Source organism: Schistocerca nitens, chromosome 3, assembly GCF_023898315.1.
Source record: "Schistocerca nitens isolate TAMUIC-IGC-003100 chromosome 3, iqSchNite1.1, whole genome shotgun sequence".
Lineage (NCBI taxonomy): Eukaryota > Metazoa > Arthropoda > Insecta > Orthoptera > Acrididae > Schistocerca > Schistocerca nitens.
Window position 1 is genome coordinate 994744474 of NC_064616.1, and position 13994 is coordinate 994758467.

General features: G+C 37.3%; 1 protein-coding gene across 4 annotated transcripts in view; it reads left to right on the forward strand.

The window, feature by feature from the left end:
- Positions 1 to 13994, forward strand: part of LOC126249058 (uncharacterized) — a 177743-nt gene that overhangs the window by 146836 nt on the left and 16913 nt on the right. For all 4 annotated transcript variants that reach the window (XM_049950699.1, XM_049950700.1, XM_049950698.1 and 1 more), the window contains 2 exons: positions 9030 to 10022; positions 10707 to 10856. In XM_049950699.1, the coding sequence (XP_049806656.1) occupies positions 9030 to 10022; positions 10707 to 10839 (1126 nt within the window). In that variant the 3' untranslated portion in view covers positions 10840 to 10856. The remainder of the gene's footprint in view (positions 1 to 9029; positions 10023 to 10706; positions 10857 to 13994) is intronic.

Below are 13994 nucleotides of genomic sequence, written 5' to 3' on the forward strand. Positions count from 1 at the left end.
CAAAGCAAGAAAATGACTGTTTACTGAGGAACAAATGGTATCTCTGATCATGATGCACAGTTAGTTAGGATAAATAACATGGTGCCTTACAGTATGGATACTCCTCAGGGAAATCAGTTAGAATAATTAATGACTCCAGGACAAATGGTTTTTTAAGAATAGTGTACAGATGACGACATGGGATGAAATTTATGATGAACCAAATGCTAACATAAAATTTAATCATTATAAATTCATATCATCATTTGAAAATAGCTATCAACATAAGCTAATCAGAAGGGACATTAACGATTTAAAACAACCATGGATCGCTAGAGGGATTAAAGTATCATGTGAAAGGAAAAGGGAAAATGTACTTTTTGCCAAGAACAAGTAGAGATCCTGCAATAGTTGCACACTACAAAAACTACTCAAAATTAGTAAGAAAAATTATCAGAAAATCAAGGCAAGTGCACATTGTCAGAAGTCAGTGATTCCAACAACAGACTGAAGGCTATATGGAATGTAGAGAAGTGAGAGACAGAACAGGATAACATTACTGTTCAACTGAGTACAAGGGCTATCAATGTGTCACAGATAGCAAATATATTTAATACTCATTTATTAAATGTAGCAGAAAGGGACAAACAGTTCCAGAGAAACATCACACCAATATGTTGAGAAACCAACTCTGATGAAATTCAGTCATATGAATATACCACCAACTTCTCCTTGAGAAAGTAAGAAAATTATACATTCTCTTAAAAACAAAAGCTCATCTGGTTTTGATGGTGTTTCCAATAAAGTACTAAATATTTGTTCCCATATAATAATACCTGTCTTATCTGAATTTGTAAAGAATCACTAACTCAAGGCAAATTTCAAGTGAGACTGAAATATGCCATTGTTAAACCCCTCTTTAAGGAAGGTGATAGGAAGGACTTCAGTAAGTACTGGCCTGTTTTGCTACTGACATTTTTCAAAATTTATGAGAAGGTGATGTATTCTAGAATAGTATCTCATCTTAGCAACAGTATTTGCCTCAGAAAATCACAGTTGGGTTTTAGAAGAGTTGTTCTACTGAGTTGCCATTTACATGTTAACTCATCAAATTTGCATTAAATAACAAAATAGTGCCAGTTGGTATTTTCTGTTGCCTATTAAAGGCATTTGACTTTGTGAATCACAATATTCTCCTAGATAAACTGAAGTTTTGTGGGATTAATGGTATAGCCAACCAATGGATAATGTAATATCTAACCAAAACAATGCAGAAAGTTTTCTGACTGGTGAGAAATCACATATGGGGTTCCCCAAGACTCAATCTTAAATCTGTTATTCCTCATATGTGTAAACAATCTCCCATCCAGTATACAACAAACAGAATTAGTGCTTTTTGCAGATGACACTAGTGTTGTAATCAATCCACCCCGACATACAGCAACAGAAAAAAATGGTAAACAAGTTTCTTAAAAGTATCATTGACTGGTTTGCTGCAGATGGTCTTGCCCTCAAGTTTAAAAATACAGAACATATTAAGTTCTGGACAGCTAAGGCTATTACACCAGTGATAAGGTAACACATGGTGAGGATTTAATAACTAGGGCGGAAACTCAAAATTCTTAGGTGTCAATACTGATGAGACTTTAAACTGGAAAAAGCAGATCTTGGAACTCCTAAAACAACTTAGTTCTGCCATATTTGCACTGAGAATCATTGCAAACTTTGGCGAGAGAGAAATTAGTAAGATGACATATTTTGCATATTTTCATTCAATAATACCACACGGAATAATGTTCTGAGGTAATTCATCTTTCGGAAAGCAAGTCTTCTTTGCTCAAAAATGTGCTGTAGGAGTATGTGGTGCTCACCTATCATCATCTTGTAGAGATTTCTTTAAGGAGTTGGGCATTTTGACTACTGCTTCACAGTATATTTATTCCCTCATGGTTTGTTATAAATAATCCACTGAAGTTTAAATGAAACATTTCTGCACATAATTGCACTGCCAGAAGGAAGAATGACATTACTCCACATTAAAATAGTCTTTAGCACAAAAATGTTTGCATAATGTTGCAGCCAAAATTTTTGGATCACTTAACACAGTGATATAAGAAGTCTGATAATCAGCAAAGTAAAATTTGAAAATAATCTGAAAAAGTTTCTCTTTCACAACTCACTCTGTTTTGTAAAAGAATTTGTGTTACAGTGATGTGTAAAAGATGATGGTAAGGAATTACTAACACACATCTGCATATAATAATAATAATAATAATAATAATAATAATAATAATAATAAGTATGCACCACAAAGTGCACTGGAGAATGATGAATTCAAATTATACTGGAACAGAACCGTTATAACAGATAAAACAACACCACATAACAAACCTGACATCATACTCACCAATAAAAAGAAGAAATTAACACAACTAATCGAAATATCCATACCCAATACAACAAATATACAGAAGAAAACAAGAGAAAAAATTGAAAAAGACATCCAACTGGCTGAGGAAGTCAAGGATATGTAGCATCAGGATAAAGTTGACATTATACCAATTATACTATCAACTACAGGAGTCATACCACACAATATCCACCAGTACATCAATGCAATACAGCTACATCCAAACTTATATATACAACTACAGAAATCAGTAATTATTGATACATGTTCAATTACCCGAAAGTTCCTAAATGCAATATAACACATACCATACAGTTAAAAGGAAGTGACGCTTGATCAAGGTCCGTGTCACTTTCCATTTTTAACCAGACTTAACGTCTGAGAAAGTAAAGAATAATAATAATAATAATAATAACTTTTAAATGATCAACATTAGGCACATTTAGAAAATAATTATGATGTAATATAAAATGACTGGGCCCATGTCATCACTGTTTTTTATGCAAATGATCCATAGAACATGAAACTAATGAAGTAATTAGCTCCTAATAGGTAAGATAAGTTTTTGTTAGCGTGAAGAGGTGTAGGGGAAACCTTTATACCATTCCTGTTAAGGCTGTGGAGTTTGCCCCAGAAGCAAGATTAATCACAGAGATGGCGGGCTTCAAAGTGTAGTTATTATCCTTCTTTCTCCATTTGATTCCCTTTAAATTCAATTAGAAATACAAAATACTGCTATATGCGTGTTCCAGAATATAACAGCATTCTCTGTATTCTGTGTCACCTTGTAAAATACCTTATTATTGTGCAATCATGCTTTAATTTACTCCTTGGAGACTGAAGTTCACATAGCATACTGCAAGGTTTGACATCAGCTTATCCCAGGTTAATACTGTCAACAACCTAATACAACCAAAAGACACTTGTCTCCCAAATTTGTATCACATGGCTGACTTCATTGTTGTTCATGCCATTCTTCAAAATTACACTGTTGTATTTGCTCTCATTCCTTTGTGTGCAAGAGACCATTAGGCTTTCAAAAGTTGTGACTAAAGACTAACAAATTACTAAAGACAAGAATTCTGCAAATTACGGGGAGGGGGGGGGGGGGAGTACATGAGAATATTTAATAGAAAAGCTTGATGTTATACTGGAATTGTCATCTTACATAGTAGTTTTCCAGAAACAATTCCAGCACAAGAATTTTGGACGAGTTTCATGATCCAGTGTTTCAGTATCAGATGTGAAATGATACTAAGAGTGAATGGGTTTAAAGTCTGTCAGAAGAATACTTGACATTTAGGAATTTCAAAATAAGTTGTGTAGTGAGTGACACATCCACAGAAGCAATGACATGCGTTATAAGGTTATTTGAGACTATATCTAGGACAATCACACCCTTCCCAATAATTATCATAGTATGGCACTTACCGCGCCCTCCCGGTTAGCCGTGTAGTCTAACGCACTGCTTTCCGGGCAGGAAGGCATGCTGGTCCCCGGCACAAATCTGCCCGGTGGATTAGTGTCAAGATCTGGTGTGCCAGCCAGTCTGTGGATGGTTTTTAAGGCAGTTTTCCATCTGCCTCGGCAAATGCAAGCTGGTTCCCCTTATTCCGCCTCAGTTACACTATGTCGGCGATTGCTGCGCAAATACTTTCTCCACATTCGCGTACACCATAATTACTCCACCACGCAAACATTTGGGGTTACACTTGTCTGGTGTGATACGTTCCTGGGGGTGTCCACTGGGGGCCGAATCACATAATAACCCTGGGTTCGATGTGGGGTGGCGATGAGGTGAGTGGACTGCTGTAGCCTGTTGTGGGGTTCTGAACCACTGAGGGCTATGGCGGGGACAAAGCCTCTCCATCGTTTCTAGTACAATACAGTGGCACTTACCAGTAGCATTGGAAAGACTACTGAGTGTTAAAAAAAACTACTGCTTGCTATGAAGTTTTGTAGGTGGAAAGCTTAATAGTTGCTTTCAGTGGGGAGTTTGGAAGTATCATTTCACCCTTAATGTTGGAAAAGGACACACAGGATTTCCATACATAAACATTACCCTAATAGGGTATTTCTCTCTTTTTTTGTGGAGACATCTTGCATCAACTTTTTAAATGAGGCTTGTGAGACTATGCGCTTCTCCCCCTCCCCTCCGCCCCTCAACCCACCCATCTCTCTGTTCCCTCACCCTTTTAGTTGATGAGTAATAACTAAAAAATTTTGTGTAGAGCAACATATGGAAGCATGTGCCACTGAACTTAAACTCAATGATGGCACTTTCATAATTGTAACAGTGTGTAGGTCCCCTCAGGGAATTTCCAGCTATTTCTAGAAAACTTGGATGCTTTGTTGTGCTATCTGTCTGACAGGGGGAAGCAAATTATCATTTGTGGGGATTTCAATGTTGATTCCCTGAAAGAGTGTAATAGGAAGAATGACCTTGTAGTATTACTCAGTTCTTTCAATTTGAGCTCCGTCATTGATTTTCCTACTCAGATAACAAAGAACAGCAGTATATTGATAGATAACTGTTTTATAGACCAAGATAAGTTTAAGGACATAAATGCTTATCCTGTTGAGAATGGTCTTTCAGATCATGGTGCACAGCTAGTTACAGTACATGACATAGCTCCATGCAGTATATCAAATCAGACTTTCAAAGCAGTGCGTTCAATTAACAATATAAATATTGCAAACTTTAGGGAAAGCCTACAGCAGCTAGACTGGGATGAAGTGTATAAGGAACCCAATGCAAACTTGAAATATAACTTATTTCACGATACATTTTTAAGGGTATTTGAAAATTGTTTTCCCAAGAAAATAGTTAAACATAATTCCAAGAAAATATATAAAAAACCTTGGCTAACTAAAGGAATAAGAATATCTTGCAACCATAAAAGAGAACTGTATCTAACAGCAAGAGGGAGTACTGACCCCGAAATTGTTCAATATTATAAAAACTTTTGTGCGGTACTAAGAAAAGTTATTGAAAAGTCCAGAAGCATGTGTATCATGTCTGAGATCAGTAACTCTGATAATAAAATTAAAGCAATTTGGAATATTATTGAAAGGGAAACAGGGCAACCAAGAGCACAGGAAGACTTTAGTGCCATTTTCTAAATGTTGTGGAGAAAATAGGATCTAGATCTTTGATAGAAGAGGCAAGGCTACTAATAGAGGAGGCCATACCTGTGCAGTTTGAAACGACTGTAATTCCACCAACCTCTCCCTTTGAAATCAGTAAAATAATAAACTCACTGAAAAGTAAAAGCTCTTACGGAATTGATGGCATTTCCAGCAAGGTACTTAAAGCTTGTTCCCCACAGATAAGTAGGATTCTCAGCCACGTATGTAATAGCTCTTTGGAGCAGGGTGTTTTCCTCGATAGACTGAAATATGCCATTGTAAAACCATTGCATAAAAAGGGGGATACGTCGGATGTCAACAACTACCGCCCAATCTCTCTTCTGACAGCTCTATCAAAAATTTTTGAGAAAGTAATGTATTCAAGAGTAGCCTCCCATATTTGTAAAAATAAAGTACTATCAAAATGTCAGTTTGGTTTTCAGAAAGGCTTTTCAACAGAAAATGCTATATACGCTTTCACTGATGAAATATTAAATGCTCTGAATAACCGGACATCACCCATTGGTATTTTTTGTGATCTCTCAAAGGCCTTTGATTGTGTAAATCATGGAATTCTTTTAGATAAGCTAAATCATTACGGTTTGAGGGGGGGCAGTGCACAAATGGTTTAATTCATACTTAACTGGAACAATGCAGAAAGTTGTAATAAGTGGTTCATGTAATGTTAAAACAACAGCTGATTCCTCAAACTGGGGGACTATCAAGTACGGGATCCCACAGGGTTCAATCTTAGGTACATTAATGACTTACCATTCCACATTGATGAAGATGCAAAGTTAGTTCTTTTTGCTGATGATACAAGTATAGTAATAACATCCAAAAACCAAGAACTAAGTGGTGTAATTGTAAATGATGTTTTTCACAAAATTATTAAGTGGTTCTCAGCAAACGGACTCTCTTTAAATTTTGATAAAACACAGTATATACAGTTCCATACAGTAAATGGCACAACTCCAGTAATAAATATAGACTTTGAATAGAAGTCTGTAGCTAAGGTAGAATTTTCAAAATTTTTAGGTGTGTCCATTGATGAGAGGTTAAACTGGAAGCAACACATTGATGGTCTGTTGAAACGTCTGAGTTCAGCTACGTATGCTATTAGGGTTATTGCAAATTTTGGTGATAAGAATCTCAGTAAATTAGCTTACTATGCCTACTTTCATTCACTGCTTTTGTATGGCATCATATTCTGGGGTAATTCATCGTTGAGTAGAAAAGTATTCATTGCTCAAAAACGTGTAATCAGAATAATTGCTGGAGCCCACCCACGGTCATCCTACAGACATGTATTTAAGGATCTAGGGATTCTCACAGTATATATATTCACTTATGAAATTTGTTGTTAATAATCCAACCCAGTTCAAAAGTAATAGCAGTGTTCATAGCTATAACACCAGGAGAAAGGATGGTCTTCACTATGCAGGGTTAAATCTGACTTTGGCACAGAAAGGGGTAAATTATGCTGCCACAAAAGTCTTTGGTCACCTACCAAACAGCATCAAAAGCCTGACAGATAGCCAACTAACATTTAAAAATAAATTAAAAGAATTTCTAGATGACAACTCCTTCTACTCATTGGCTGAATTTTTAGATATAAATTAAGGGGAAAAAAACAACAACTTAAACATTAGTGTCGTGCAATATTTTGTGTAATTTAATATCTTATACAGACATCTTTTATTAACCTGGCGCGTTCCACATCGTTACGAAGTGTCGTATTCATGATCTATGGAACAAGTATTAATCTAATCTAATCTAATCTAATCTATCTTTCAGACCACTTTGCCACCATTTGGTAGAAGCAGTAACAAGAGCAGCAGTAATGACAACAACAGAGGAATATGTTTCTTCCATTTATCATAGAAGTAAAAGCTATACATTGCCTCATATAGATTCACTAAAGTTTAAGAGGTCATGAAATTGCAGTTAGGTGTTTTTACTCTTTCTCTACTAGTAGACACACTTACCATCACACAGCCACACAAACATGCAGACGTTGTTCCTGTGGTGTTCTTTTAGATAAGATTACTCTATATCCATGAATTCTGAAGAGATGGATTACTGGGTTGTGGAAAGAAGTCAAGGATGCACATTTTGTTGTGCTTGATATCATTTTTTATTACTGTGTTCATATTAGTAATAATACAATTGCAGTCATTAACTTTAAGACTTTCTGTGAAGATGCTGTTTCATGGAATAGATGGAGCTGCCCACCAGAAAATTTTGTAACTCAATCATAAATGCTACCACATTATCCATAGTACATTTAAAGTGCTCTGGCAGGTTTTTGAATACATGTGAACTCACATATGACTCATTTCTGTACTACCATCAAGCAATAAAAGTCTTTTTAAAAGTTGTTCAGTTGCTGTTAGTCATGGAGAAAATTATTTCAGTTTTGCATGTGCACTGGTTTATTTATTAATTTATTATTATTATTATTATTATTATTATTATTACTTTTTTATCAAAGCAGGGAAACACAGCCCCCACTTGCTTGTCACCAATTTGCAGTGGCTAAAAGTTGTAAGCAAGCTGAGTAAGCTATGGCCAGTAAAAACTTAAAAAATTGTCATTAGTGGTCTTCTGACAAAGGTAGAAGTGCAGTATACTGGGTACCTACCCCAAGCTAAATCAGTCTATGTCTTGAGGAAGGCTGTAACATGGTCAAAACACAGGTTGTTTTATTATTCTACTATTTTCAGTATTACTTATGCTGAAATAATAGTACATCCAGAAGAATTTTAATGAATGGGAGCCTACATATTTGTCATGTTAAATGTTCTGTAGGGCCATATAAGCAGTAGTTTCCCTTTAATCTGCCTCTAAATGTTTGAGTGTATCAGAATATTGATGTCCTCAGTATTCATTAATGACTTAGTTTGAGATTTCAAGTGAAAGATGAGTCAAACACCACTAGATTTTTTAGAATAAGTAGTCTCTTGTAGGCTTGATAATTTAAAATGATTAGTGACATGATAACATTATGAAAAGAAGAGATTGCTGCTCACCATATAGCAGAGATGTTGAGTCACAGATAGACACAACAAAAAGATTATCAAACAAGTAAGCTTTCGGCTAGAAAGGCCTTCATTGATTTTGACAAAACACACACACACACACACACACACACACACACACGTTGTGTGTGTGTGTGTGTGTGTGTGTGTGTGTGTGTGTGTGTGTGTTTTGTCTAATTTGGATGAAGGCCTTTTTGGCCAAAAGCTTACTTGTTTGACAGTCTTTTTGTTGTGCGTATTTACTACTCAACATCTCTGCTATATGTTGAGTAGTAATCTATCCGTTTCATAATAGTGACATGACAGTTTGCTGAAAGACAAAATTTTGCTGGCTGTGATTACTTCGACACCTCAAATATGTAGGGAGAGTTGTGCTGCCTGACTAGTGACAGTGACAACAATGTAGAGTAGATTTAATGAGCCTCTATTATTTTTACGCTTTCATTTTTTTGTGATCTAATCTTTTGCAGGTTTGGAAGTCTAGATAGAAGAAAGGTGGTTGGCTCAACTCAGAGTGATGCCGATTATAGCTCAGACCCAAGGTGCACAGACAGAAATAATGGATACTGTCTCGTTCCACCGCATGGACATTTCACACACAAAGTGTCATTGCCTCAAACACTGCTCCCAAATCAGATGTACCCTGAAGCTGCGAGCATCGATTCCCACGGTTTAGTGCGTGCACACTCTCTTGACAGTGTTGGACAACAACATAGTGGAGTGGATCACTGTTCTAGCAACAGAAAGCCCAAAGAGAAGGAGTGGTACGAAACATCATTAGATTCAACACCTCGACGCACGAAGCTCATTTCTCAGCGACACGGTAGCCCCATTTCTCAGCGACACGGTAGCCCCATTTCTCAGCAACACGGTAGCCCCATTTCTCAGAGGCACGGTAGCCCCATTTCTCAGCGACATGGTAGCCCCTCTGTAATTAGGACAGGAGGAACTACAGTGAAAATGATGAGTGAAGATATAGATGTCATTTCCCGTGATCCATCTGCTCTCAAAAAGTGTGAAGTGAGCGCCGAAGTTTGTAATAATGATGTGTCACATAATGGAGAAATATCCGTACCTATTAGCGTTCGTGGCTTGTTGTCTTCACCTGTGTCTGCCACTTTAGATGGTGCACGTTCCGAAGGTAGTGATACTTCTGTTACTATGATGACTGCAAATACTGCTACTACACCCACGATGCTCACTGTAGGTAGCTTTGATACAATTGTTCCTTTTGAATCCCCAAAGAATCATACTGTAGTTCAAGCTGGTATGTGGCAGCCATACCGTGAAGTGACAAAGCCATTTGAAATGTCAGATTTTTATAAGTACAGTACAAAATTCCGCAAATCAGCAAGTAATACTTGTCAACAGCCTCAGGCCTCACCCCAGCAAAAAGGAATATATCAGCCTCTGCAGCCCATGACATGTAAACCTTTGGATCCTGCTGCATCGGATGAATTAAGGTAAACTACTAATCATTTAAGTGAGAAGTTTCATGTAGCCATCAAATTGAATGTTACTGCAATAAATTTTTATCTTAAGTAAGTAGTGCATATTTGTTTCATGTGTCTATCTCAGTTGTTTTACGGTGTGAGATAATATATACATTTGTATGAAAAAGAAAGTTCACTTGAGAAAAATGTAAAATTATGGGATAGAACAGCTGGTTAGCACTTACCTCCAGAAGCTGAAATTCTTAGTACTGCCAATAGGCACACAGAAGAGTACAAGAAACTATCCTAGCTTTGGGAAACCTTTAGTTCCTCCCTCCAGGAGGAGAAACAGATAGCTTGAGGATGGGTAAAAAAGGAAGGGCAGATCACTCGAACACCGAGGTGAGAGGAACCCACCTTTTGCGAAGACGGCAGGATCACAACGTATGAATCCCTCTCATCATTAGATCTGAATGACCTTCCATTTCTTTGCATTCATTAACAAATGCCATTCTCTGTCACCAAGGAAGAAATTATTAGTTTAGTTCCAAAAGATAGGACAGTTCCTTGAACTTTTAGCCAAATATATGTACATTTGCAAATACTGGTAATAAACCATATGCACACCAAAATACAAAATATATCTAATGAAAAAGTTACCTTCTCAGTAACAGTTCAGTAATTCTTGGTGTTTGCTAATTTGTCTTGAAACAGGGTCCAGGATGCATCCCCAAATCCTTCAGTTAAAGATACTGTAACTCCAGAGTCAGTTGGAGACACATTCTCAAATGAAATGTTGGCATGGTATCAAGATCAGAATGTTCCTCGATCTGCAACGTTGGTGTGATAAATACTAGTTTCCATGTAAGTACTTTTACTGTTGCTCAAATGTTCTGTTTAGTATTGTTCAAATGGCTGGTGTATCAAATACTGATTGTGTACATCAGTTGCATGGCTATTAATTACAGAGAACAAGTTGAGAACATGTGAAACGTTATCTTAATGTTACTAATCAGGTGGAAAGAAGGGAGATGTTAAATGTGGAATTCTTTGTCTAAAATAAATAAATAAATAAATAAATAAAATGAGCACAAGACTTGAACCAGACTAAGTACCACAATGGCATGGACCTACCAAAATTAACGTTTCTTGCTGTCACTCGACGATACTTGGCAGTTTGGACTAATCCAAGATAATGGTACACAGCTTTTTACACCACAAATTAAGCTGCCATAACTGTGAATCCTAGACACCATGGTTTTTCATTTCTTGATTGCTATAAATGAGGTTATTTCCAACATTCTCTTCTTGCAGTGACCATACAAATAAAACCCACTCTCAGATGATAAGAACTGAATGATGGTAGTAATAATATTGAAAGATATAAATACACAGCGTTCTGCGATTGGTGTCACTCCTTCTGAATCATCTTAGAAGATACTTGAAATACTAAAATAACTGACCTTTCAACCACGTTGCAGCAGCTTTCCTCAAGACCTTTCTCATAGCTGAAATGTCAGTTATTTTAATGTTTTAAGTGTTTTATATGATGATGTGGCACTACATCCAAAAATATATTAATAAGAATGTTGGAAAAGTTTGGTGTGGATGATAAAGCAAGAAACATAATTTGGCAAACACTAATAAACACATATCTACATCTATCTACGTCTACATCCATACTATGCAAACCACCTCAAAGTGCATGGCAGGGCATATGTCCCATTGTATCAGTTAGGGATTCTTCCCATTCCATTCACATATGGAGCACAGGGAGAAAGATCATTTGAATGCCTCTGTGCATGCTGTAATTATTCTAATCTTGTCCTCATGATCCCTATGTGAGCGATAGTTAAGGGGTTATACTATATTCCTAGAGTCATGATTTAAAGCTGGTTCTTGAAACTTTGTTAGTAGACTTTGTCAGAATAGTTTATGTCTATCTTCAGTTTCTTCAGTGCCACTGCCACTCTCTCCCACAGGTCAAACAATCCTGTTTCCATTCATGCTGCCCTTCTCTATGTACATTCAGTATACCCTGTTGTCCTATTTGGTATGGGTCCCACACACGTGAGAAATATTCTAGAATGGGTTGCACGAGTTATTTGTAAGCAATCTCCTTCATAGACTGATTACACTTCCCGGTGTTATACCAATAAACCGAGGTCTACCACATGTTTACAATGTGTTACACCCAGTCAGTTTTATGTGTTGGCCAATTCCAACAGTGACTCGTTGAAATAGTCGTAGTATACGATATTTTTTCATTTTGTGGAGTTCACAATTTTACATTTAACCTAAGGTGCCAATCTTTGCACCACTTTGAAAACTTATCAAGATCTGACTGAATATTTATGCACCATCTTTCAGAGTACTTCATTATCTATAACTGTAACATCTGCAAAAAGTCTGTGGTTACTATTAAAATTGTACGCAAGGCCATTAATATACAACATGAACAGCAAGGTTCTCAACACACATCTGTGAGCACACCCAAAGTTACTTCTAACATCTGATGATTACTCTCCGTCCAAGATAACATGCTGTGCCCTCCCTACCTGAAAGTCCTCATTCCAGTTACAAATTTTACTTGATACCCCATACGACAGTACCTTTGACAATAAGTTTAGGTGTGGCAGTGCATCATATGCTTTTCTGAAATCAAGAAATACCACACCTACCTGACTGCCTTAATCCAGAACTTCCAGTATGTCATATGAGAGAAGTGCAAGTTGGGTTTCACATGATCAGTGTTTTCGGAAACCGTGCTGGTTGGCATGGAGGAGGTTCAAGGTAACTCCTTATGTTTGAGTCAAACAATGGAAAATCCAGGATGGAGTGTAACAGTATTGTGAAAAAGAAAGTTGCTACTCCCCATATAGCAGAGATACGGAGTTGCAGATAGGCACAACAAAAAGACTGTCACTAACATAGCTTTCAGCCAGTAAGGCCTTCATCAGAATTAGACAGCAAACACACACACACACACACACACACACACACACACAGAGTCTTTTTGTTGTACCTATCTGTGACTCAGCATCTCCGCTATATGGTGAAGAGCAACTTACCTTTTCACATTATGTTTGAGGTCAGAATATGTTCTAAGATTCTACAACAAATTGATGTCAGAGATAGTGGAGGTTAGTTTTGTGTATTACTTGTACTACTATTCATGTAAACAAGTGTTACCTGTGCTTTCTTGCAACTATCTCACTGCTACCAATTTCAGGTTTCAACAAACTTTCTGTACTTAGTATTATATGAGCTTCGCTGCTTATCGGGAGTGCTTTGAACTTTGGCACTTTGTTGCAAATGCTTTGGCAGTTAACAACTAGGATTTTAATACTCTCACCTGTGAGAGCTATTTGTTTTTATCTTATAGTGATACTTCTGGTTTTCCTGCAGCTATCACTATCTGGATTGGATGGAGAGTCTCCCAATCTAAAGGGAAAAAAAAATCTTGTGTCCACCTCACACACAGACAGCTATCTGGGTAGCAGCTCCTGGCATGTAGTGCACCATTTACAGGCACCGTACAGTTCTGCATCCTGTGGTGCAAGTCTGTGAGGTTGCAACCTTGCTTGTCACAGAACATTCAAACTCTCTGATTCAGCTCTTCCACTCTATTCAAAATCGAGGGTCCATTATCAGTTCTGTGGACAATGTTGTAAATTGTGAGCTTCGTTGAAACTTCATGTGGTAGGCTGGTCTTCTCAGCCTCCTATGCCTTTTGTTGGAATGATCCGTGTATGACCTCGGAGCCCAGACTACAGGCATCATTTGTTCCAATGTGTGCCACAACCTCCAGCTGCTTGCACCCTGCTCTCTCAGTGGCTGGAATAGCCTCTTCAACATGTTGCGTGAGGCTCCCAGGCATACATACTTAGAAAATTAATAGGCTGTACCTTTTTGCATTTGACTCCTCCTGACACCTGACAAAAAAGATTTCCCCAAAACAGGCGAAGTGAGTTCCACTGGCTCAGTTTCAGTGAAAGAGCA